Source organism: Scyliorhinus canicula, chromosome 10 (assembly GCF_902713615.1).
Source record: "Scyliorhinus canicula chromosome 10, sScyCan1.1, whole genome shotgun sequence".
Lineage (NCBI taxonomy): Eukaryota > Metazoa > Chordata > Chondrichthyes > Carcharhiniformes > Scyliorhinidae > Scyliorhinus > Scyliorhinus canicula.
Window position 1 is genome coordinate 101096162 of NC_052155.1, and position 26631 is coordinate 101122792.

Sequence of the window (26631 nt, forward strand, 5' to 3'; positions counted from 1 at the left end):
TCCATTTGGGAGCTGCCGCATAGCGCATGACACTGGGAATCAAATTTAGAAATTACTAGCTTTTATTGGCTGATTCCCAGCTCCTTTAAATCTGCCTGCAGGACCTCATCCCTCTTGCTACCCATATGATACTGTATTGATATGGACCATGCCATCTGACTGTCCCTTTCCAAGTGCCCTGCAGTTACTCGGTGCCATCCTTGACACCAGCAAAGCAACACAGCATACTAGAATATCATCTGTTTCCTTAACTATGCAATCTCATTTCACTATTTTCACAATCTTCTACCTTCCTGTACAGCTGTTCCGCCTGTGGCATGGAAATGTCTCTGACTGCATCCCCGTAGAAATCCTTGCGCTTGCAAATATGAATGCTGGCTGGAGAGCAAGGTTCAGTTTGATTCCTACACTCTTATGCTCCTCCTTTGCTCGCAATGTTACGAAGTTATGATCTGTATTGCATTTGTGATAAGAAATGGAAAACCCTGGGCAGCATGATGGCCTAGTGGTTCGCACAGCTGCCTCATGGTGCTGAGGTCCCAGGTTCGATCCCAGCTCTGGGTCACTGTCCGTGTGGAGTTTACACATTCTCCCCGTGTCTGCGTGGGATTCCCCCCCACAACTCAAAAATGTGCAGAGTATGTGGATTGGCCACGCTAAATTGCCCCTTAATTGGAAAAAATAATTGGGTAATCTAAATTTATATAAATAAATGGAAAACCCTATAATCCTTTTAGAATTATTCCCAGTATTGTCTCTGCTTTCTAATAGAGCATCACTATTTGTTCCAGATTTGAAGTATTAAGCATATTAAACAAGGACCTATGTAGCTGTATAGTAATTTAATTATCTGGCAGAAATTGTCATGTTTATTTGTAAAAGCAGTTTCATAACTTTGATATATGCTATTCTTAAATTAACTGTTTCACTCGTGCTCTTCAATTTTGTTGACTACTCCAATTAAAGGATTCTCTTTCCTGTTGTTTTATACATGGGCATATTTTGGTAGCAGAGAATTGTTCAACTATAATTATGGCAGTCACTTAAAAAAAATAAATACATAAATAATTGTGCTTTGTACCAGAATTGGTTATGAAATATTGTATTCATAGCTTTGCAATTAACCCCATACAGGAACAACAAACTTTGCAATTTGTATCATTAAAGTATGGTGAGGTAGTGCCAATGCTGTTTTCCTGGGAGGTTCACTACAACCATCAGAGCCACGAGACCAAAATTAGAGACTTTATTTCTGTTACTATTATTAATACTGTTGGAAGAGACAACTGCAAAAGCATCCAGTAATTAGATTAGGAAAGGAAGAAAATTGAATTGAATTGACATTGCATGAATAGACAACGTTAACAGACAACTGCATGATTATTAGGGAGTAAAGTCCAGGATAATAACTGAGAAATGAGGTAGTCATCTGAATAAAGACCACCCCACTGGTGCATGAAGGATCTAAAACGGGGCACTTTCCAGGATCTTGGATTCCACCGAACTGAGCACAAATCTCAGTAGTTCCAGCATGCTGACTAGCCCAGGCAGTCAACTACCTCTGCCCCAGCAGGGGCATTTGCCTAACCAGTTGGGGCAATCCCAACCCCTCTCGACCGGCAATAGGAACAAGACCACAGAACCAGGGTTTTGAAGGCCAACCCAACCCCAGGACTGAAACAAGATTAAATATGCTCCATCAAATCCAAGCTGTTGTCTTCTCTCTTCCCCCCCCCCCCCAAACTCAGCTGGTAACCTCTTTCCAACTCACCAGAGACACTGGACATAGTCGGGTTCCTCACTGGCTCGCCTTGGTTCTCCTCTAAATCCTTTGGATGGATGGTAGGCAATGCAACAGGAACTCAACTGGGCTTCCAACGGAGACCACGCTGTCTCTGCAACGAGAACCATCTCGTGTGCTGCCACCGCTGCATCCATTAAGATGCCGCAACTCCTGAAATTGGGCCTCTATTAGCTGTATCACCTTCATCCCTTGTGGCCACCATCTGTTGTTTTCTTTTTCTCTTCTCTTCTTCTTCCCCCCCACCCCCCAAAACCACTTTTTTGAGGTGAAGCAGAAGAATTTTTAAAAATAAAAATTGAGTACCCAATTTCCTTTTCCCACTGCGTGTGGCCAATCCATCTAGCCTGCACATCTTTGGGTTGTGGGGGTGTGCCCCATGCAGACACAATGTGTAAATTCCACACGGACAGTGAACCAGAGCCAGGATCAAACTCTGGTCCTCGGCCATGAGGCAGCAGTGCTAACCAATGTGCCACTGAGCTGTCCCTGCAGAAGAACTTTTAAAATGCGTAAAAGTGTAAATTTGGTATTTCTTTCTGGTGATTTGCTTTGTATCAATGATTCATTCTGCCATTTAAAAAAATTATTTTGACACCATAGGCCATTTAACCTCTTGTATAAAATGTAATATTCTAATAGCAATCTCTTATTTTGCAGGTGTGGGAAAGTCATGTTTATTATTACAGTTCACAGACAAGAGATTTCAACCTGTTCATGACCTTACCATTGGTGAGTACATATTGAGCTCAATAGCCCTTTGACTGCCTTCTTGCCTCCCCAATAGAATACTTATTGTTCACTGCATAAATATCCATGAAGGCTAGATATCTTGTGTTATTTGGTGACATCCTGCCAGAGTGTGTGGATGTTGAATTGGGACAGGATTTTCTTTGGGGACAGGGTTTTGTGTTGTTTATCAGTCTCTAGTAGTTCACCCCTCTCCAGGGGTGCCTGGAAACTGCTCAAGCAAAGCAATGGTTGGTGAAATTTTGAAATAAAAGCCGAAAATGCGTGTAAGACTGAGCATCACTTGTGAATGTAGAGAAATCTTTCAAGCTTTCATCATAATTGAAAGTTAGTGTAACAGGGGCTGGTTTAGCACAGTGGGCTGAACAGCTGGCTTGTAATGCAGAACCAGGCTAGCAGCGCGGATTCAATTCTCGTACCGGCCTCTCTGAAGAGGCACCAGAATGTGGCAACTAGGGGCTTTTCACAGTACCTTCATTGAAGCCTACTTGTGACAAGCTATTATGTTACAGGAGGGGAAAGAACAAAAGGGAAGCTATGTGATAGTGGAAGGCAGAAAATATTTAAAAAGGTAAAAGTGCATGATGGGGCAAGTAAATGAAAGATGGGTCCAGAGGTTTTAAAGGACAATAGACAACATGGTCTGGAAAAAGTATGCTCTGGAAGTATCTACAATACTTTATCAATAGATGAATTATGGCTCCTTGAGCTTCATGGGCCAATTTAGGAGGTCCAAGGCTGAGGTTGGAGTGCGATGGAAAACTAAAATGGCTAGATTGGAGTAATATGGATCGAATGTTGGTAAACAAACTAGATAGGCACATGTGGACTATTTTGGGGACTACTGGATCAGTAGGAAGGATGGAAACGTAGATTATGTTTTTAAAACAAAGGAGACTTGAAAATCCTTTGGGATGTGGCTGTTGCTGACGACCAACATTGGTTGCCCATCCCGAATAGCCCTTGGAACTAAGTGACTTGAGGGCCGTGAAGAGCCACATTGCTATGGGTCTGGAGTCGCGTATAGGCCAGCCCAAGTAAGGGTGGCAGACTGCCTTCTCGAAAGGACATTCGCAAAGCAAATGGGTTTTTACAATTGATAATCATTGTCATAGTCAACATTACTGAGACTAGCTTCATGTTCCAGATTTGTTAATGCCAGCTGCCGTGGTGGGAATTGAACCCCTGTCACCATGGTCTCTCGTTTTCCAGTGCAGTGATGCCATGATGCCACTGCCTCCTCAGTAAATGTTAGTATTCAGAGGGATTTGGAGGCTCTTGTACAGGAATGACAAAGTTAACATGCAAGTGCAGCAAAGAGGCTAGCTCGAATGTTAGCTTTTATTGCAAGGGAGTATCAAATAAAGACTCTTGCTGCAATTAATAAAGGGTTTTTGAGTTGGTTGCTTTCCTGGGGACAAATATGCTTTTGCTGCAAGGAAAGATGAGTGACATGAGGTGATTTCATTGAGACAAGAATCTGAGAGCATGCTGTGAGGGGCTGTTTTCCAATAATTTGGCAGTTTTGAACTTGGAGGCCACAGCACGGTAGCATAATGGTTAGCATCAGTGCTTCACAGCTCCAGGGTCCCAGGTTCGGTTCCCGGCTGGGTCACTGTCTGTGCGGAGTCTGCACGTCCTCCCCGTGTGTGCGTGGGTTTTCTCCGGGTGCTCCGGTTTCCTCCCACAGTCCAAAGATGTGCGGGTTAGGTGGATTGGCCATGCTAAATTGCCCGTAGTGTTCTAAAAGGTAAGGTTAAGGGGGAGTTGTTGGGTTGTGGGTATAGGGTGGATACGTGAGTTTGAGTAGGGTGGTCATTGCTAGGCGCAATGTCGGGGGCCGAAGGGCCTGTTCTGTGCTGTACTGTTCTAAATCTAAATCCCAGAACTGAGATGAGAAATTTATAACGGCGGGTTGAGTGTTCTCCATCTCGAAAGGCAGGGGGTGTTCAATCATTAATTATCTTGTGGGCTAAAATAGATCTTGGAAGTACAATAATTAAGGGATGTGGGTATAGGATGAAAGATTGGAATTAATGTTAAAAGTTCACCTATGATGGATGGTAGAGCAGGCTTGAGGGTTGCTCCTGTTTTTTTTTGACTTGTGCAGGTTGAAGAGAGGTGTTTTCAAGGCAAGCACCCAATTTGTGTTTGACCTTCAGTATAAATGCAGCCACATTATAAACAGTACATACAGAATGCTAAAAGGTACAATTAAATCAGTTTAACCTTGAAGGGTTATTTGGAACCCTGGATGGTGGGGGGAGGAGATAACGGCAAAGGTTTTAAGCTTCCACAGGAAGGGCCAGGTCATTGGCGATGATAGATGAGTGGACTAGGGTGTTGCAAAGGGAATGTTGCCTTTACCTGAGAGGGAAAGTGGAGAGGAAGTGGCAGCAAAGGTGAGGATTCAATGACTGTGGTTTCCTTTGCCCACCTTCCACCCCAGTGTGGTTTAGGATGGGAGGGAAAGTAATACTGGAAACACCAATTACATCATCAGAAAAGAATGAGAATGGGATTCAGTCTTGCTGAAATCTAGGGGAGAGGAATTGTGCTAAGTTCATAAGATATCGGAACAGGATTAGGCCAGGCCCATCAAGTCCGCTTCGCCTTGCAATCATGGCTGATCTCATCCTGGCCTTAACGCCACCGTCCTGCCTGTTCTACATAACCTTTCAACCCATTGCCATCTAAAAATCTGCAACGACTACCCCCCCCCCTCGCCCCTCAAATTTACTCACTGTCCCAGCATCCATTGCATTCTGGAGTAGCAAATTCCACAGATTCACAACCCTTTGGGAGAAGTTTTTCTTCTCCATTCAGTTTTAAATTTGCTGCTACTTATCCTTACTATCGAGGTAGATGTGGGAGTTGGTGAGTAGATAGTAGATGTAGGTCAAATAATGGAGCAGATAAAGGAAGAGTTGAAGATGGAGCATGTGAAGCCGAGGGAGGTGGTGGTAATTGACATGGCAAAGTGAAACGGGAGAAGAGAGGAAACCTGCTGCCGGATCAGTGGTAGGGTTTGCAATGGTCTGCATTCCATCCAGGTTAAACTGATTAAATTGTACTTTTCCATGTAACCTGGACAATATGCTCTGTGATTTGAGCATGATTGTTCCAGAAGTGTTTTGATGTACATGCAACTTCTCCTTAATCAACATATTGACTGTTTTGACATAAAAAATCTTGGAAAATTTAACAGCCCTTCAGAGGCATGCAAGTAATTAGCTGTTAATAAGTCAGATTGATGGGACTGAAAGCAAATGAATAGAAGACCCAGTCATCAAAATCCTAAAATAAGTCTTTACAGAGATGTTTGATGTGTTGATTAACGATCTTGAGTTCTCGCACTCTTTGAATAATTCTATTGGTTTGGTAGATAGCAATCTAGCACTGCTTTTCAAGAGATGGAGGAAACAAGCCAGTTAGCCTGGCTTCAGTTGTTGGGGAAAATGCTGGAGTCAATTACTAAATAAATGTTGGCAGCACTTCACAAATCCATAATGTTAAGCAACATCAGCATAGTTTCATGAAAGATGTTTTGTAACTGGCAGGAAGAGGAAGCTCTAGGGGAACCAGTGCTTGCTGTATGTTTGGATTTTCACAAGGCATTCGATAAGGTGTCACAGAAAAGGATAGGGATTAGGAATAAATGGATAATTTTCAGGTTGGAAGGCTGTTAGTAGTGGGGTGCAATAATCTTGGATGAAGGAACTATGGGCACTGTACGCATGGTAAAGAAAGTATTCTGTGGAGCACCAGGAATCTGCAAAAGGCCATATAGATATGTTGAGTGGGCAAGAAGGTTACAGATGGTGAAACATGAAGGTATTCACTTAAGATTAGAAAAAATAAATTGTGTTTTAAAAGGTGAGGGAACTGTTAAATGTTCAGTGGAATTTGTGTAAGAAAACAGTTAATTTGTGGGTATTGCAAGCAATTAGAAAGACTGTTTTGAATTCTAGGCAAAGGGATTGAAGTGTAAAGAGCTGTCCCATTGTAGATATTCAGGACTGTTGAGAAAACACCAGAGTTTGTTGGTCTCCATACTTATATACTTTAGAGGGACTGTGACAAGGTTTACTTTGTGATTCCAGGGATGAGATGAAAAGACTTGAGAGAATGGGGCTCTGGTCTTTGTGTTTAGAAGAATGACATGACCTCATTGAAACATGTAAGATTTTGAAGGGGTTTGATAGGGCAAATGCTGTTTCCCCTTAAAAACAAAAGTAGGGGGGGGGGGGGAATGGGCTCGGGATAAGAGCACAGCCATTTTGGAATGAGAGGAGGGGAAATTCCTTCCCTCAGGAGGGTTGTGACTCTTTGGATTTCTTATGTGGATACTGTAATTGGCTGAAGTTGATAGATTTTTGGATTGGTGGGAAAGTGCGAAGGTTGAGGATTATCCATGACCTTGTTAAATGGCTGAGCAGGCTCAAGGGTCCTTATGGCCAAATATTATTTTTTATATATAATTATTAAATGGCAAACAAATGTCCCAAAATTTGAATAATTATGGAATATATAAGCATTTAATAAGATGCACATGAAATTCGTATAATAGAATAGCTTGTTATGAATGTCACTTAAAATCAAAAGTAGATTAAGTTGCTAATTTAGATAAATGAAGTCAGCAATTTCTACTTCATTACAACTCCATTAAAGTATTGTCAGCACTTGTCACGGAATAGCACTCTGTTTTCATGCAAAATGTTCAAAGTCACTTGAATAATTTGGTGGAATGCAAAATTTTACTTTGGCTGAAGAGGTTTCCAATTCTTTTTACTACTTTGAGGATTTGTCCTGCAAAACCGTCTTGCTGTTGCACATTAATATTTTTTTCTAATTTGATTTAGGTGTAGAATTTGGGGCTCGAATGATAACCATTGATGGAAAACAAATAAAACTTCAGATTTGGGATACTGTAAGTCTGTTCCTCCATTTCAGTTTCCATGTCTTATACATTTGATTGCTGAACTGATAGTCAAGATGGACCCGGTATGGATATGGACAACTATTATAGTCTTTTAAACAGTGTCTATAAAAAGTTGACTTGTGCTAGTTTCTGCAGCTGTTTTTGTTTTCAATTCAAATGTAAAATTGAGGTCTTTCTCTGATTTGACTTCCGTGCACAGTTGTAGCAAAAGAGCAGATTTGTATTTAAATATTCATATAAACTGATGTGTAAAAAAAAACTTATGCAATTTGTTGATCATTTCGTAATACAATTTGTCTTGGCATGTGGATGGTGTCTGGATTCATTTAGAATAGCTGCATTGTGGTTGTAGTGCAGACGGATGGGGCTCTGACTTGAATGCAGAAAGAGTAGATAGGAATCTCCTTGCCTACTTTTAATCATGCCATATCCTGCGCACTCCATCCATAGTTCTACAAACTTCCATGATCTCAATGAATGGCAGAGCAGACCCGATGGGCTGAATGGCTTATATCTGCTGCTACATCTTGTGGTCAAGATTGTTTTATGAAGTTTATTCATTTTCCTTGGTTTTGTACTGCCTCCATTTCTAAATCCTACTAGTCCATGCCTTTTCAGGGTTCTGAATACATTTAAACTAATTTAGTTAACTTTCAAAACAAAACACCTCTCTGGACTGCACTTTGCAAGCAATGTTGGCATCATGTCTCCAGTTTACCAGCTAAGCAAGCCCACTTGCTGTTTTATGGCTTCATCTCTTCTATTTTGACACTATTAAACAAATATGGATAACCTTCTGAATTGCCATTGTTCTTTTAGGTATTCTGGCAATCTTGAAAGCCCAGCATTTTGGTTACCATACCTTCACAACTATCTTACCAGAACTAAATGGTACCTCTGCAATGAACTAGATAGTTGCAACAACCCCTTGATATTGGTCTTCCTCCAATTCCAAATTTTTACTTCAATTGTCCTTTTGCATAGTTATTGTAAACTTTATGATGCTACTGTTTCCTTATTGTACTCCTGGCACGTGATGCAATTGGCCAACTTCACTACCAGAACTAGATCCAGCAATACTGCCTCCTATGAGCCAGAAACATACTGTTAGGACATTTCTCCTGAACACGTTTCAGATATACTCATTTTTCTCCCATTTACACAAGTACTCTGTTGATATTAGGATAATTGAAGTTTCCCCATTCAGTGGTTCTTGCAGACCTCTGTAATTTCCACGCCTTCTGCTCCTGCTCTGCCTGCCTTCGCTTATTTACAGCATACAAGTATTGAAGGAACAAATCACCAATCTGAGATGAATTATGGCTGTCCTGTAACCACATGGTGTCAGGGGGACAAGACTATGAAATAATAAATATTAATAGTACTGATGAGCTGTGATGCCCACACTTAAATTCCCCTCCCAACAAGCGCATATTTGTAATTCATTGGTCATATAAGCCTTGGGTAAGTAACAAAACAAGATTCTATTTTATTGTCACTAGGCTGGTCAGGAGTCTTTCCGTTCCATCACAAGATCCTACTACAGAGGAGCTGCTGGTGCCTTGCTAGTTTATGACATCACAAGGTAACTTAAATTTAGTTGGTTTTCAGTTCTTTGATCGAAGGTGTAATTATATTGGATTATTGACTTGTATTAAATTTGGTGGGAACCTGTGAATAAACATAGTTGGGAATAAACATTAATGCAAGGACAAGAGTAGGGCATTCAGCCTTTCGAACCTGCTCGGCCATTCAATAAGATAATGGCTGATCTGTTGTGGTCTCAACTCTAGTTTGCTGTCTGCTCTCCATAACCTTTGACTTGTCTCTCAAATGTGTCTAATCTGGCCTTGAATACATTTGATGATCCAATACTCCCAATGGATATCGGCCTGATCTGTTCAACTTTGCTTCATAAAATATGTTCTTCATCCCAGAAATGAATCAAATGAACCTTCTCTGAACTGATTCTAACCGAATTATTGTTTTCAAGTAAAGAGAGCAAAACAGTATTCCAGATGTGGTCTTACCAAGACATTGTGCAGCTGTTGTAAAACTACCCTCCTTTTAGTCTTCTATATTTTATGTTCCATTCCCAAACATTCCATTTGTGTTTCTACTAACTTGGTGTACCACCGGGCAGCATGGTGGCACAGTGGTTAGCATTGCTGCCTATGGCGCTGAGGACCCGGGTTCGAATCCCGGCCCTGGGTCACTGTCCGTGTGGAGTTTGCACATTCTCCCCGTGCCTGCGTGGGTTTCACCCCCACAACCCAAAAGATGTGCAGGTTAGGTGGATTGGCCATGCTAAATTGCCCATTAATTGGAAAAAAATAATTGGGTACGCTAAATTTATTTTTTTAAAAACTTGGTGTACCAGTATATTCTTATCAAACATGTATCACGGCACCCAGATACCCCCCTCCCACCAGATTCAGCAACCTTTCACCATTTAAATAACTTTTTTCCTGGAATGTTGCTTTGGAATGTGTTTGGGTACTTGGGTTTGGTAAGGGAGGGAATGTGGTGCTCCTTTCATTTTCTTCCTCAAAGAAAAGTGGCATTGGTAAGTAGGACTTGGAGTATTTCTGCTGTATTTGGTCTCTAAACTGGAGGAGCTGAAGGGAGTAATTTCAGGGTAAGTCATGGCAGGGCAGCTTGGCCATGTGGAATGCCCTCATGTGATCTGGGAAGTCCAGATGCTTCCAGTGTTCAGGATGACCACTTGTGCAAGAAGTGGCTCCAGCTGCAGCTACTCAAAATCCACATGTGTATGATTAAGTTTGCAATTAAGTGGACTGTGAAAGCGTTGTATGTAAATCAGCATGGTGGTATAGTGGTTAGCACTGCTGCCTCACACGCCGAGGACCGGGTTCAATCCCGGGTCCCCAGTCACTGTCCGTGTGGAGTTTGCACATTCTTCCCATATCTGCGTGGGTCTCTCCCCTTCCTTCCTTCTCTTCCCCCCCCCCCCCCAACAACCCAAAGATATTCAGGGTAGGTGAATTGACCATGCTAAATTGCTCTATAATTGGGGACTCTAAATTTATTTAAAAAGAAGAGATTGGTGAAGATAAATGCAAGTCCCTTACAGTCCGAAACAAGAACCTCAAGTGGAGAACAAAAATGGCAGAGCAATTAAGCAAGTACTTCGTCTTCACTGAGGAAGGCACAAAACTTTCCAGAAATGCTAAGAAATCAAGAGTCTTGCGAAGGAGGAATTGTAGGAAATTAATATCGCTTAAACACAAAATGCTGGATCAGTTAATGGGACTGGAAGCTGATATTCCCCAGGACTTCATGATCGACATCTCGGGATATGAACGGAGGTGGCCATGGACATATTGAATGCGTAGGTCATCGTCATCCAAATTTAAGTAGATTCTGGAGTAGCCCTGGCAGATTGGAGGATTGCAAATGTAACCCAAATCTTAAGGAGAGAGGGGGAAAGCTTGAGAATTAGAGGTTACCCTAAAATCACTAGTCAGGAAATTATAAGGGATGTGATTACAGGACACTTGGAGAAATTTTTTATTTATTTTTTTAAAATTTAGATTATCCAATTATTTTTTCCAATTAAGGGGGCAATTTAGCGTGGCCAATCCACCTACTCTGCACATTTTTGGGTTGTGGGGGCGAAACCTACGCAGACACGGGGAGAATGTGCAAACTCCACACGGACAGTGACCCAGAGCCGGGATCGAACCTGGGACCTCAGCGCCATGAGGTGGTTGTGCTAACCACTAGGCCACCGTGCTGCCCTACACTTGGCGAAATATCAACAGGATTAGTCAAATGTCACCTGAATCTATGAAAGGAAAATCCTGTTTGACAAACCTACTGGATGCAACTAGTAGAATAGATGAGCAACAGCCAGTGGATATGATTTAGTTGGATTTTCGGAAAGCTTTTGATAGTCCCACAAGAGGTTAGTGTGCAAAATTAAGCACATGGGATTGAGGTAATATATCGGCATGGATTGAAAATTGGTTAGCAGACAGGAAACTAGGAATTTTTTGAAATTTTTTTTTTTAAAAGAGTGGCAGGTGATGGTGACAAGTGGGGTCCCTCAGGGATCAGTGCTTGGGCCCCAGCTATTCAATTAATAGGATGAGGTAGGTCAGCACAGTGGCCTAGTGGTTGCTGCCTCATGCTGTCGAGGACCAGGGCTCGATCCCAGACCCAGGTCACTGTCCGTGTGGAGTTTGCACATTATCCTTGAGTCTGCGTGGGTCGCACTCACAACACAAAGGGTAGGTGGATTGGCCATGCAAAATTGCCTCTTAATTGGAAAAATATACTCGTGGCAATTTAGATAAATTGAGGTAAGTGGGCAAAAACATGGCATATGCAGTATGAAGTGGATAAGTATGAAGTTATCAGCATTGGTAGGAAAAATGATGGCAGATTATTATTTAAGTAGTGAAAGATTGGGAAATGATGTACAAAGGGACCTGTACACTAGTCACTGAAAGCAAGCACTCTGGTGCAGCAAGCAATAAAGAAGGCAATTAGAATGTTTGTCTTCATTGCAAGAGGACCCAAATGCAGGAGCATGGATGTCTTGCTGCAGCTGTACAGGGCACTGGTGAGACCACACCTGGAGTATTGTGTGCAATTCTGGTTGTCTTATTTAATAAAGAATAAACGTGTGTAGAGGGAATGCAGCAAAGGTTCACCAGACTGATTCCTGGGTTTGCAGGATTGTCATACAAAGGGAGATTGGGTCGACTAGGCCTGTATTCACTGGAGCTTAGAAGAACGAGCGGATCTCATTGGAAGGTATAATATTCAGATGGGGCTGGACGCAGGGATGTGTTTCCTGTTTATAGAACAAAGGGACACAGTCTCTGGCTACGGGTTGTAGGAGTAAGATGAGGAGAAACTTCCCTCCAAGGGTGGTGAACCTGTAGAGCCCTCTGGTAGAGGACAAGTCACAATATATTTAAGAAGGAAATGGATTTCTAGACTTGGGTTTTGAGGTCTATGGGAGAGGGTGGGCATAAGATCGAGGATCAACCATGAAATTAAATAGGGGAGTAGGTTGGAAGGGCTGAATGATCTTACTCTGATCCTGTTTCCCTATTTCTATTTTTGCTAAATTGGGGAAGTTCCCATTTTCCCACATTACATAGATTTTTGCCCATGGACTTAATCAATCTAAATCCCTTTGCAGAATATCTGCCTCTTGGCAACTAACTTTTCTACCTATCCTGATGTCATTGACAAATTTAGATACCAGATATTCTGTTGCTTCCAAATATTGATGTAGATTGTAAATAGTTGTGATCCATGTGGCACTCCTTGTTACAGCTTGCCAACCTGAAAATGTCACCCCAGCTTTCTACTTCCTCGTAGATAACCAAGAATTCATCCATGCTAATATGTTATCCCCTAAAACGTGTAACCGTTGGTGATATCTGATCAACGCCTTTTGGAAATTCAAGTTCACCACACCTACAGGCTCTCCTCCCTGAGGAAGGAGCAATGCTCTGAAAGCTAGTGTTTGAAACAAACCTGTTGGACTTTAACCTGGTGTTGTAAGACTTCTTGCTGTGCTCGCCCCAGTCCAACGCCAGCATCTCCACATCATGACTAATAAATTAGTTAAATGTGATTTCCCTTTCTCAAATCCATGTTGACTCTGCCTGATGAAATTATGATTTTCCAAATTTCCAAAATACTGATTCAAAACCTTTGCCACTTCCCTTATTTTGTGATATTAATTTTCTCAGACTCTCCCTGCAGTTGGCATAGATGCAGCAAAACACATGTTTGCCTGTGATTACGCAAAAACCCAAACATACCTTCTCTGTAGGCTGCAGCCGGAGCTAGTTCTTGCTGCAGCAGTACTATTGCTTGGACAAATAGCAAGATATGGCACTATCCCCCTTGGTGATGGAATGAGTTGAACACTTGGCCTGAGGTTATTATTCGCCTCGATAGGTTAGTTTCAAAAAATTTAAATATTCCCAGCTTCTCATTTCCATCAATTTTGGAAAGAGCGCAAGGGGAGCCAGGGAAGAGGTGATAGTCATGAATATTTTATTGCCAATTATAGCAGGTTTACAGCAAAAAAGCCGTCAATTTTATTGCTGCTATTATTGTCTGACACGTTTATTTTTCACTAACTTTGCTGACCTACAAGGGTGTTTGAGCTTTAACATTTTACACATGAAAATATGTGCAAGTTTTGGGCAAATTTCTCGAAGTAATGGTCTCTGAATTGGAACAGCGAGTCCATCAGCATGACTCCAGGACCCATTGAAGCACACTACCAACATCCAGATTTTAGCACAAGTCAAGTCGTCTGAGGTTGTGTGCTATTGATTCCCTTGAAAGCAGCAGACCCTGGCATTTGTCATGATTGCGGAAAGAAATCTGGGGAAAAAGAAGGGTCTAATTTTCTGAATTTGCTGGAACTAGAGTTTCTGCTATATGTTTCTATTTGTTACAAAACTAGTTTTATGTTGATAGTGCCATCAACTCTTGACATATAAATTTCCCATAGTTGTTGGCAGTACTGTAGTTAAAGGGACTTGTTTGGTCTTCCTGATCTACCAGTTCCTGGCCTCAATGGATCTGCTGGCGAATGTGCTGAATCAGATCTTTGTCAAGTCAAAATGTGCAGATGTGTAAAGGAATGCTTTCTATAAATGTTCTTTTGAGTGCGGAGCAAGCGGTTCAATGTCATGCTCCTGGTAGGGAGCCATATCCATCTGAAGATTGTGCTGAAAGCCCGGGCATATGAAGTGTGACTGTGTTTCCACAAGAATTGGAGCAGGAGTAGACTGTATGGCCCTTTGAGCTTGCTCTGCCATTCATTATAATGGCTGGGTTTCAACTCCACATCCCTGTTTGCTCTCCATATCCTTTGATTTCCCAAGGCAAAAAATCTGATCAGTTAAAGCTAACTGGCAGCCATTCTGAAGACTGTGCATTTTCCAAGTTCTGTCATGGTGTTCTGCCAGGTGAGCCTCCCCCCTCAGCATGAGGTTGGGAAATATTCCTTTCCACATAAATTGGAGAGAAAATCCAGGGGCAAAGCAGAGGAGCAAATTGTAAGTACAGAGTCTGTGAAAGTGCGGACAGGCCAGGAAGATTCCATCATATTTCATATTGCATTAGTTGACTATCACTGGATAGGTGGTTGGTGTTCTGCAAATGGTGCAATCTTCTCCTACCTCCACACCTAACACAGACCAGGGAGGATAAAGTCCCCTTGCTTGAGTTTAGTGATCAAGGTCTACAGCACAGAAAAGGCCTTTTAGCCCATCATGTCTTCTAGCAGTCAACCAACCATGCATGAATTCTAATCCCATTTTCCAGAACTTAGCCCACAGCCTTGTATGCCTTGACATTGCAGTTGCACATATTATCAGGGACTCTGCCTCCACTGTCCTTTCAGACAGTGAGTTTGAGACTCTCTCCACCCTCTAGGTGAAGATGTTTTTCCCCTTCATTCCGTCTAAACTTATGTCCCTTGGTCATTGATCCCTCCAAGGGGAAAAGTTCTTCCTGTCTACTCTATGCCCCATATAAATTTATACATCTCAATCATGTCATTCCCGGTTTCTCTGCTCCAAGGAAAACAACCTCAGTCTACCCAAAAACAGAAACTACTGGACAATATCAGCAGGTCTGACAGGATCAGTGAAGAGGAAATGGTGCTAATGCTTTGAGTCTGGATGACTTTGTCAAAGTGAGAGAGCTGGAAATGGAGTCAGATTTATACTGCAATGGGGGGATGGGGCTGGAGAGGGGGCTAGTGATAGGTGGAGATGGACGTTGATCACTCCAATTTACATTCCTTTTGTCTTCTGTCCTTGACATCTTTGTCCATGTCCACCTATCACTGGCCCCCTCCCACCCCATTACAGTATAAATCCGATCCTATTTCCAGTTCTCCCTAGCTTTGATGGTTATCCACACTCTAAACGTTGGCTCACTTTTCTCTCCTCCAATGCTGTTAGATCTGCTGATATTGTCCAGTATTTTCTGTTTTGTTTCAGATTCTAGCATCTGCAGTAATTTGCTTTTATCGCAGTCTATCCAATCTCTCTTCGTAGCTAAAGTTCTCCAGCTTAGGCAACAACCCTCTGAATCTCCTCTGAACTCTTTTCAGTGCTATCACATCTCTCTTATAATTTGGATCCCAGAACTGCACCCAATACTCCAGCTGTGGTCTAACCAATGTTTTATACAAGTCCAATATAGCCTCCCTGCTCTTAAACTCTATGCTGTGGCTAATAGAGGCAACTGTACCAATGCCTCCTTAACCACTGTATCCACCTGCGCTGCTACTTTAAGGGACGGGTGTACAAGTTAGACAAAGCCGAACCAATGGACATGATCTGTTTGGATTTCCAGAAGGCCTTTTACAAGGTGCTGTGTAGGAGGCTGTTGGCTCATGGTGTTATGGGTAAGATACTGGCATGGATAGAGGATTGGCTGACTGGCAGAAGGCAGCGTGCCTGGAAGGATAGACTATTTTCTAAATATAAAAAGGCTTAGGAAATCAGAAGCCAAGGGCAAGGTTAACGTTGGGTTCAGTTGGCAGTTAGGAAAGCGAATGCAATGTTAGCATTCATGCCGAGAGGGCTAGAATACAAGACCAGGGATGCACCTGAGTGCAGAAGACCATGCTCCGACCCCATACTGTGAGGCCTCGATGAGTTGACGTGAAGAGGATGTTTCCACTAGTTGGAAAAACTGGAGCCCAAGGCCACAGCCTCAAACTGAAGGGACGATCCTTGAAAACTGATGTGGAGGAAGTTCTTCAGCCACAGGGTGGTGTGCAGAAGGTTGTGGAGGCCAAATAATTTGAGTGTCTTTAAGACAGATAGATTCTTGATTTAATAGGGGGTTCGGGTTAGGGGGAGAAAGCAGGAGAATGGGGATGAGAAACATATCAGCCACGATTGAATAATAGAACAGACTTGATGGGCCAAATGACCAATTCTGCTCCTATGTCTTGTAGTCTCTTGCATGCACACCCAAGGCCCCTCTGATCCTTGGTCCTGCTCAGGTGCATCCACTCAGTTATCTGGATTGAATTCCATTTGCCTCTAAACAGCCTATCTATATCTTCCTGTGATCTAAGGCTATCCTCACTATTTACCACCCCACCAATTTTAGTATCATCTGTGAACTTGCTGATCAACCCTCCTACATGTCCAAATCATTTTTATATAAACCATAAACAGCAAGGTCCCTGACACTGATCCCTGCAGGAGGACCCCACTGGGCACTGGCTTCCAGTCAGAAAAACACCACTCTACCATTGCCCTCTGCTTCCTGCCATTCGGCCAATTCTGGACCAATTTGGCAAATTTCCTTGGATCCCATCTTTGGCTTGTTAGTGGCGGGCACTGATGTACTGTTACTGGGCAGGTACTGAGGAACTGGAACATTGCTTTGCTTCAGGAAAATGAGACTGAGAAGGCACTGATACCGTGGCACAATTGCAGAACCCCTGCAGCTTTTTGAAGGCCGTTGTCGCTATTTTTGTAACTAGATTATTTATAGCTTTGTTACACTCGCTAGTAATGTAATGTAGAGGCTGGTGCTTTATCTTGTTTACCTTGTGCTCCAGGTCTGAAGAAGCCCACTGCATCCTCTACCCCTAAAACAGCAAAGCTGCCACAGAGCCCAGCATCAAGGAAGGAAGAACTTCAGAATCTGACACACGCTTATTGGCCAATAATTGTTCTTGCAGTGTCCAAAGCAGCCAGTCTGGCACGTGGACTATCTCACTTGACAGACTACTCAGCCAATGATTACTGTTGTTCTGGTACTGGCTTGAATCCAGGCCCAGGCTCCCATGGGGCATGGACCCTGGTGTTTTGCAACCCTTTCTGGGCCCTGTTTGTCAGAAGCTCCATTTGGGATGCTGCAGTCTTGCTGGATCGAAAACTTTCTAGCTAATTTGCTTGCTGCTGATCAGACAAGGAACATTTCCTGAGTTGAAGGTGGTGGCAGAAGGGTAAATTTTGGTCCAAGATATAGAGGCAACATTCGATGTATATCACATACTGGTGACACACTACTTGTAGGTGCCAAAGATTGGATTAGACCTGTCTTGGTGTACTACAGTTGACTATTTGCGTGTTGTCGATGTCCTAACGACTTGGAGTACGCAATTATGGAACCACGTTTATGTACATATGTGGGATGAGCAATAAATGCTGGCCGAAACAGTGACGCCCATATCGTGTAAAATGAATTTTAAAAAGAGGGGCACTGGTAATGATGCAGCAGAACAGTCTGAATAACTGTTGCCTGTTATGTCTTCTATCAAGCAGTTTACCTGTTGTGGGATGGAAGTCACTGAACTAATTCAAACATAAATGGTATTTGAGTTTAGTGGTGTTGACCTTTTTTAAAAAAAATTTTTTTTTTTTTAAATTTAGTGTACTCAATTCATTTTTTCCAATTAAGGGGCAATTTAAAGTGGCCAATTCACCTACCCTGCACATCTTTGGGTTGTGGGGGCGAAACCCACGCAAACACTGGGAGAATGTGCAAACTCCACGCTGACAATGACCCAGAGCCGCGATCAAACCTGGGACCTCAGCGCCGTGAGGCATCAGGGCTAACCCACGGTGTTGACCTTTCTGAAAGGGAGGTTGGGAACAGGCAGGAGATGGGCTGAGGGTTTGCATGTTAGCTTGGAGTTATGCTAAGGATGTAAGCATGCAGCTGTTCAACAATAGACTTGAACCCTTTTATCTCAAAAAAATTTCTTCACAGAAGGGACACTTTCAATCACTTGACAACTTGGTTAGAAGATGCTCGCCAACATTCCAACTCCAACATGGTCATCATGCTTATTGGAAATAAGAGGTAAAATTTTAATTTACATGTGGCAACCTACAAAGATAGCAAAAACTGACTGGGTTTAAAACAGCTGACTAAAACAAGTATTACGATGGAAAGACGAGAATTGGAATTGAAATGCGTCGAGCACAGGAGGCTATTGGGCCTTTCTCTGCAACAGCTCTCTATAGAAACAACTCAGTATTTCATTCTGTTGCCCTTAACCTGTCCTGTGTTTTATTTTATCTTCAGATGCCAATCCAATTTGCTTTTGAAATAAATCTGCTACCACCACAGAGGTAAATCCCTGCCATTAAATGCATATTTAAAAAAAAAAAATTCGGCCCTTCTTCCAGTGGAGCAGTTAATAACTGCCAGAATAGAATCCCTCATTGTGGGCCCCATTCGGCCCCATTGAAAGAGCGCCCTACCTTGGCGCACAGCCCCACCCTATTAACCCCACCTTGAATTTTGGACATGAAGGAACAATTTATCATGGCCTATTCACCTAACCTGTACATCTTTGGACTGTGGGAGGAAACCGGAGCGCACTGTAGAAACACGCAGGCATGGGGAGAATGTGAAAACTTCAGTCGCCCAAGGATGGAGTTGAACCTGGGTCCCTGGTACTGAGACAACAGTGCTCCCACTGTGACGCCATGCTGCCCAGATGTGTTCAGATTCCTCATGATTTTGAACACTTCCATCAAATCTCCTCTACAAGCAGAACAACTGCAGCCTCTCCAATCTATTCCTGTAACTGAAGTTCTCTGAAGCCTTCACATGCTTACTGATGTTTAGTGCCCAGCATTTAACACAGTACTTCAGTTAATGCCAAACCATTGCTTATATTCCCATGCCGATTTAAAAAATATATAATATCCAGGATCCTGTATGCTTTAACCATTTTCTCAACCCACCCTGTCATCTTCAGCAGTTGTGTATACGTAACCCCATGGTTTGTATTCTTACACTGCTTTTACTATGACATGCTGTAGCTTATATTATATCTCCATTTTTCTTCCTGCTCAGTTTTGGTTAAATTTCACCTGGCACATGTCCACCCATTTCATTATATCTATGTCATTTGCAAATTTTGAAATTGTGCTCTGTGCACCCAAGCTTGGGTCATAATATATATCCAGGAAAACAGTGGTCCTAGTATTGCCTATTGGGGAACTCCACGAGATGTCTTAAATCTGAAAATTTGAACCATTAAAGCCCATCTACACTATTGCCTTATCGTCCATATGTCTTATCCAATGACCATTTGAATGCCCTTGGTGTTGGCGAGTCCACTACTGTTGCAGGCAGGGCATTCCACGCCCTTACTACTCTGAGTAAAGAACCTACCCCTGACATCTGTCCGATATCTATCTCCTGTCAATTTAAAGCTATGTCCCCTCGTGCTAGACATCACCATCTGAGGAAAAAGGCTCTCGATGTCCACCCTATCTAATCCTCTGATCATCCTGTATGCCTCAATTAAGTCCCCTCTTAACCTTCTTCTCTCTAACGAAAACAGCCTCAAGTCCCTTAGCCTTTCCTCGTAAGATCTTCCCTCCATACCAGGCAACATCCTGGTAAATCTCTGCACCCTTTCCAATGCTTCCACATCCTTCCTATAGTGCGGTGACCAGAACTGCACGCAATACTCCAAATGCGGCTGCACCAGAGTTTTGTACAACTGCAACATGACCTCATGGCTCCGAAACTCAATCCCTCTACCAATAAAAGCTAACACACCGTACGCCTCTTAACAACCCTCTCAACCTGGGTGGCAACTTTCAGGGATCTATGGACATGGACACCGAGATCTATCTGCTATCCACACTACCAAGAATCTTACCATTAGCCCAGTACTCTGCTTTTCTGTTATTCCTTCCAAAATGAATCACCTCACACTTTTCTGCATTAAACTCCATTTGCCAGCTCTGCAGCTTATATATGTCCCTCTGTAACTTGTAACATCCTTCTGCACTGTCCAAAACTCCACCGACTTTAGTGTCATCTGCAAATTTACTCACCCATACTTCTACGCCCTCCTCCAGGTCATTTATAAAAATGACAAACAGCAGTGGCCCCAAAACAGACCCTGCGGTACACAACTAGTAACTGGACTCCAGCCTGAACATTTCCCATCAACCACCGCCCTTTGTCTTCCTCCAGCTAGCCAATTTCTGATCCAAACTGCTCAATCACCCTGAATCCCATGCCTCTGTATTTTCTGCAATAGCCTACCGTGGGGAACCTTATCAAAAGCTTTACTGACATCCATATACACCACATCAACTGCTTTACCCTCATCCACCTGTTTGGTCACCTTCTCGAAGAACTCAATAAGGTTTGTGAGGCACGACCTACCCTTCACAAAACCATGTTGACTATCTCTAATCAAATTATTCCTTTCCAGATGATTATACATCCTATCTCTTATAAACCTTTCCAAGACTTTTCCCACAACAGAAGTAAGGCTCACTGGTCTATAGTTACCAGGGTTATCTCTACTCCCCTTCTTGTACAAGGGGACAAAATTTGCTATCCTCCAGTCCTCTGGCACTATTCCTGTAGACAAAGATGACTTAAGAACATAAGAACTAGGAGCAGGAGTAGGCCATCTGGCCCCTCGAGCCTGCTCCGCCATTCAATGAGATCATGGCTGATCTTTTGTGGACTCAGCTCCACTTTCCGGCCCGAACGCCATAACCCTTAATCCCTTTATTCTTCAAAAAACTGTCTATCTTTACTTTAAAAACATTTAATGAAGGAGCCTCAACTGCTTCACTGGGCAAGGAATTCCATAGATTCACAACCCTTTGGGTGAAGAAGTTCCTCCTAAACTCAGTCCTAAATCTACTTCCCCTTATTTTGAGGCTATGTCCCCTAGTTCTGCTTTCACCCGCCAGTGGAAACAACCTGCCCGCTTCTATCCTATCTATTCCCTTCATAATTTTAAATGTTTCTATAAGATTCCCCCCTCATCCTTCTAAATTCCAACGAGTACAGTCCCAGTCTACTCAACCTCTCCTCATAATCCAACCCCTTCAGCTCTGGGATTAACCTAGTGAATCTCCTCTGCACACCATCCAGTGCCAGTACATTCTTTCTCAAGTAAGGAGACCAAAACTGAACACAATACTCCAGGTGTGGCCTCACTAACACCGTATACAATTGCAACATAACCTCCCTAGTCTTAAACTCCATCCCTCTAGCAATGAAGGACAAAATTCCATTTGCCTTAAAGATCAGAGCCTCAGCAATCTCTTCCCTAGCTTCCCAGAGAATCCTAGGATAAATCCCATCCGGCCCATGAGACTTATCTATTTTCACACTTTCCAGAATTGCTAACATCTCCTCCTCCTTATGAACCTCAAGCCCTTCTCGTCTAGTAGCCTGTATTTCAGTATTCTCCTCGACAACATTGTCTTTTTCCTGTGTGAATACTGATGAAAAATATTCATTTAGCACCTCTCCTATCTCCTTGTACTCCACGCACAACTTCCCACTACTGTCCTTGACTGGCCCTACTCTTACCTCGTCATTCTTTTACTCCTGACATACCTATAGAAAGCTTTAGGGTTATCCTTGATCCGACCTGCCAAAGACTTCTCATGTCCCCTCCTGGCTCCTCTTGGCTCTCTCTTTAGGTCCTTCCGAGCTAACTTGTAACTCTCGAGAGCCCTAACTGAACTTTCACGTCTCATCTTTACATAAGCCTCCTTATTCCTCTTGACAAGTGATTCAACTAATTTAGTAAACCACGGTTCCCTCGCTCGACCACTTCCTCCCTGCCTGACAGGTGTATATACTTATCAAGGACATGCAGTAGCTGTTCCTTGAACAAGCTCCACATTTCAATTGTGCCCATCCCCTGCAGTTTCCCTCCCCATCCTATGCATCCTAAGTCTTGCCTCATCGCATCATAATTGCCTTTCCCCCCAGCTATAACTCTTGCCCTGTGGTATATACCTATCCCTTTCCATCACTAAAGTAAACTTAATCGAATTGTCGTCACTATCACCAAAGTGCTCACCTACCTCCAAATCTAACACCTGTCTTGGTTCATTTCCCAGTACCAAATCCAATGTGGCCTCTCCTCTTGTTGGCCTATCTACCTACTGTGTCAGGAAACCCTCCTGCACACATTGGACAAAAACGGACCCATCTAAAGTACTCGAATTACAGTGTTTCCAGTCAATATTTGGAAAGTTAAAGTCCCCCATAATAACTACCCTGTTACTTTCGCTCCTATCCAGAATCATCTTTGCAATCCTTTCCTCTACATCTCTGGAACTTTTCGGAGGCCTATAGAAAACTCCCATCAGGGTGACCTCCTTTCCTGTTTCTAACCTCAGCCCATACTACCTCAGTAGATGAGTTGTCCTCAAACGTCCTTTCTGCCACCGTAATACTGTCCTTGACTGACAGTGCCACCCCTCCCTCTTTTTACCACCTTCCCTGAGCTTACTGAAATATCTAAACCCCGGCACCTGCAACAACCATTCCTCTCCCTGCTCTATCCATGTCTTCGAAATGGCCACAACATTGACGTCCCAGGTACCAACCCATGCTGCAAGTTTCCCCCACCTTATTCCGGATGCTCCTGGTGTTGAAGTAGACACCTTCCTGCCTGCCGGTACACTCCTGCAACTTTGAAACCTTACTCATGACCTCACTACTCTCAACCTCCTGTATACAGGAGCTACAATTCAGATTCCCAACCCACTGCTGAATTAGTTTAACCCTCCTGAAGAGCATTAGCAAATTTACCCCTCTGGTCCAGGTGTCTGAAACCCTCCCTCCTGCACCATCCCTGTAGCCACGTGTTCAACTGCTCTTTCCCTATTCCTCGTCTCGCTACGACGTGGCACGGGTAGCAACCCAGAGATAATAACTGTTTGTTCTAGATCTAAGTTTCCACCCTAGCTCCCTGAATTCCTGCCTTATACCCCTATCCCTTTTCCTACCTATGTTGTTGGTGCCTATGTGGACCACGACTTGGGGCTGCTCCCCCTCCCCCTCCCCCTTCCCCTTAAGAATCCCGAAAACACGATCCGAGACACCGTGGACCCTGGGACCTGGGAGGCAACACACCACAGAATCTCCTATCTATCCCCCTAACTATGGAGTCTCCAATAACTAATGCTCTACTCCTATCCCCCCTTCCCTTCTGAGCAACAGGGACAGACTCCATGGCTTACGCCTGGTAAGTTTCCCCCCCAAACCAGTATCCAAAGTGGTATACTTGTTACGAAGGGGAGAAACCACAGGGGATCCCTGTACTGACTGCTTCTTCCCAGCCCCTCTCACCGTCACCCATCTAGCTTCATTCCCAGGAGTAACTACATCCCTGAAGCTTCTATCTATGACCACCTCTGCCTCCCGAATGATCTGAAGTTCATCCAGCTCCAGTTCCCTAACATGGTTTCTGAGGAGCTGGGTGCACTTCCCACAGGTAAAATCAGCAGAGACACTGACGGCGTCCCTCACCTCAAACATTCTGCAGGAGGAATATTGCACTGCCATCCCCTCTAGATAAACCAAGAAAAAGAAAGGAAGAGCTTACCTGATATTCTGTCAACCCCTTGAGTTAGAGGAGGTGGAAGGGTGGGGGACACTGTCTTGGGTTTGGCAAGGCTGCGTGTGTGTGCGGACATATCAGCAAAATGAAGGAGGTACTGTTGGATATCTTAAAGCGCATTAAGGTAAGCACGCCCCCTGGGCCGGATGGGATATATCCCAGATTACTGTGGGAGGCATGAGAGGAAATAGCTGGGACCTTAACAGATATCTTTGCATCATCTTTGACCACAGGTGAGGTCCCAGAGCACTGGAGAATAGCCAATGTTGCCCCTTAAGAAGGGAAGCAGGGATAATCCAGGTAATTATAGGACGGTACGCCTGACGTCAGTGGTGGGGAAGCTGTTGGAGGAAATGCTGAGGGACAGGATTTATTTGCATTTGGAAGTGAATGGACTTGTTCGTGATGGGCAACATGGTTTTGTGGGATTTGTTTGGAGGTGACAAAATTGAGGGAAAGGCTGTGGGTGTCGTCTACATGGACTTTAGTAAGGCGTTTGACAAGGTCCCAGGTGGCATGAAGCAGTGGTTAGCACTGCTGCCTACAGCGCTGAGGACCTGGGTTCGATTCCGGCCCTGGGTCACTGTCCGTGTGGAGTTTGCACATTCTCCCTGTGTCTGCGTGGGTTTCACCCCCACAACCCAAAGATGTGCAGGTTAGGTGGATTGGCCATGCTATATTGCCCCTTAGAAAAAATAATTGGGTCATCAGACCAATATAGGTGGAGTTGCAGATAGTGAAGGGATTGTCAGAATGCAGCAGAATATAGATAGATTGGAAGTTGGGCAGAGAAATAGTAGATGAAGTTCAATCCTGGCAAATACCATCAAATTTAGGTGTGATTGCTTGCCTTCACCAGCCAGGGCGAGACTTAGCAAGTCGTGTTACAGTTCTATAGAACTTTTGTTGGGCCACACTTGGAATATTGCGTGCAATTCTGGTCGCCGCACAACAGAAGGACGTGGATTCTTTGGAGAGAGTTCAAAGAAGGTTTACCAGAATGTTGCCTCGTCTGGAGGGTGGTAGTGATGTGGAGAGGTTGAATAAACCCAGATTATTTTCATTGGCAAGACTGTGGCTGAGGGGAGACCTGATTGAGGTCAACAAAATTAACGGAGATATACACTGGCTGAATAGTCAGAAGCTTTTTCCAAGGGTGAAGACTCAACTACAAGGGGGCACAGGTTCAAGGTGAGGGAGAATGTTTTTGGGCAGATGTGTGGGGAAAGGGAAACAACTGTTCTTGGTCATCCTTGCACAGCTTCACAGACTCGCTAGCGAGGGGCACACTGCCACCTACGCTAGCAAAGGCCTCAATCTCGCTGATACCGAAGAAAGATAAAGATCCAACGGAATGTGGGTCATAACAGACCCATCTCAATGCTGAACGCAGATGCCAAAATCCTAGCCAAAAGGCTAGAAGACTACGTACCAGACGGGCTTTGTCAAAGGTAGACATCTTACCTCTAACATATGCCTGCTAAACGTGATAATGACCCCATCCAGGGAGAGAACACCAGAGGTGATCGTCTCCCTAGACGCAAAAAAGGCCTTCGACAGAGTCGAATGGAAATACCTCAGAGGTACTGGAGCGGTTCGGGCTTGGAACAGGGTTTACCTCCTATACAACGCTCCCCTGGCAAGCGTACAGACCAACAACAGCAACTCCCGATACTTCCTGCTGCACAGGGGCACCAGACAAGGATGCCCACTGTCCCTGCTTCTGTTTGCTCTAGCGATCGAGCCACTAGCAATTGTTCTCCGAGCAGCAAAAAGCTGGAGGGGGATCCAAAGGGGCAGCAGAGAGCACAGTCTCACTATGCAAATGACCTGCTCCTCTACATTTCGGACCCACAAAGCAGCATGGATGGAATCATCACGCTCCTGAAAGAGGTTGGCGTCTTCTCGGGCGACAAACTCAACATGAGGAAAAGCGAGACCGTCCCGATACACCTACAAGCAGGTGGGGCAGCACTAACATTTAAACAAGCCTGACACAAATTCCACTACCTGGGGATCCAAATAGCCCATGACTGGAAAGGGATCCACAAATGGAACCTCGTCAGTCTGACAGAGGAAGTAAAAACAGACCTGCAAAGATGGAACACATTCCCACTCCCTTGCAGGGAGAGCCCAGGTGATCAAAATGAACGTGCAGAAAATAAGGAAGTATGGGATTGAAGGTGATTTAGCGGTTTGGATCAGTAATTGGCTCGCTGAAAGAAGACAGAGGGTGGTGGTTGATGGCAAATGTTCATCCTGGAGTTCAGTTACTAGTGGTGTACCGCAAGGATCTGTTTTGGGGCCACTGCTGTTTGTCATTTTTATAAATGACCTGGAAGAGGGTGTAGAAGGATGGGTTAGTAAATTTGCAGATGACACGAAGGTCGGTGGAGTTGTGGATAGTGCTGAAGGATGTTATAGGATACAGAGGGACATAAGCTGCAGAGCTGGGCTGAGAGGTGGCAGATGGAGTTTAATGCGGAAAACTTGGTTCACTTTGGAAGGAGTAACAGGAATGCAGAATACTGGGCTAATGGCAAGATTCTTGGTAGTGTAGATGAACAGAGAGATCTCGGCATCCAGGTACATAAATCCCTGAAAGTTGCCACCCAGGTTAATAGGGCTGTTAAGAAGGCATATGGTGTGCTAGCCTTTATAAGCAGGGGGATTGAGTTTCGGAACCACAAGGTCATGCTGCAGCTGTACATAACTCTCTTGCGGCCGCACCTGGAGTAC

General features: G+C 43.8%; 1 protein-coding gene across 2 annotated transcripts in view; it reads left to right on the plus strand.

The window, feature by feature from the left end:
* rab2a (RAB2A, member RAS oncogene family) overlaps window positions 1-26631 on the plus strand; it is a 94042-nt gene that overhangs the window by 21610 nt on the left and 45801 nt on the right. The window contains exons 2-5 of one of the 2 annotated variants that reach the window (XM_038809442.1): window positions 2462-2533; window positions 7414-7481; window positions 8996-9078; window positions 18246-18338. In XM_038809442.1, the coding sequence (XP_038665370.1) occupies window positions 2462-2533; window positions 7414-7481; window positions 8996-9078; window positions 18246-18338 (316 nt within the window). The remainder of the gene's footprint in view (window positions 1-2461; window positions 2534-7413; window positions 7482-8995; window positions 9079-18245; window positions 18339-26631) is intronic. The other variant, XM_038809443.1, reaches the window with a different exon arrangement.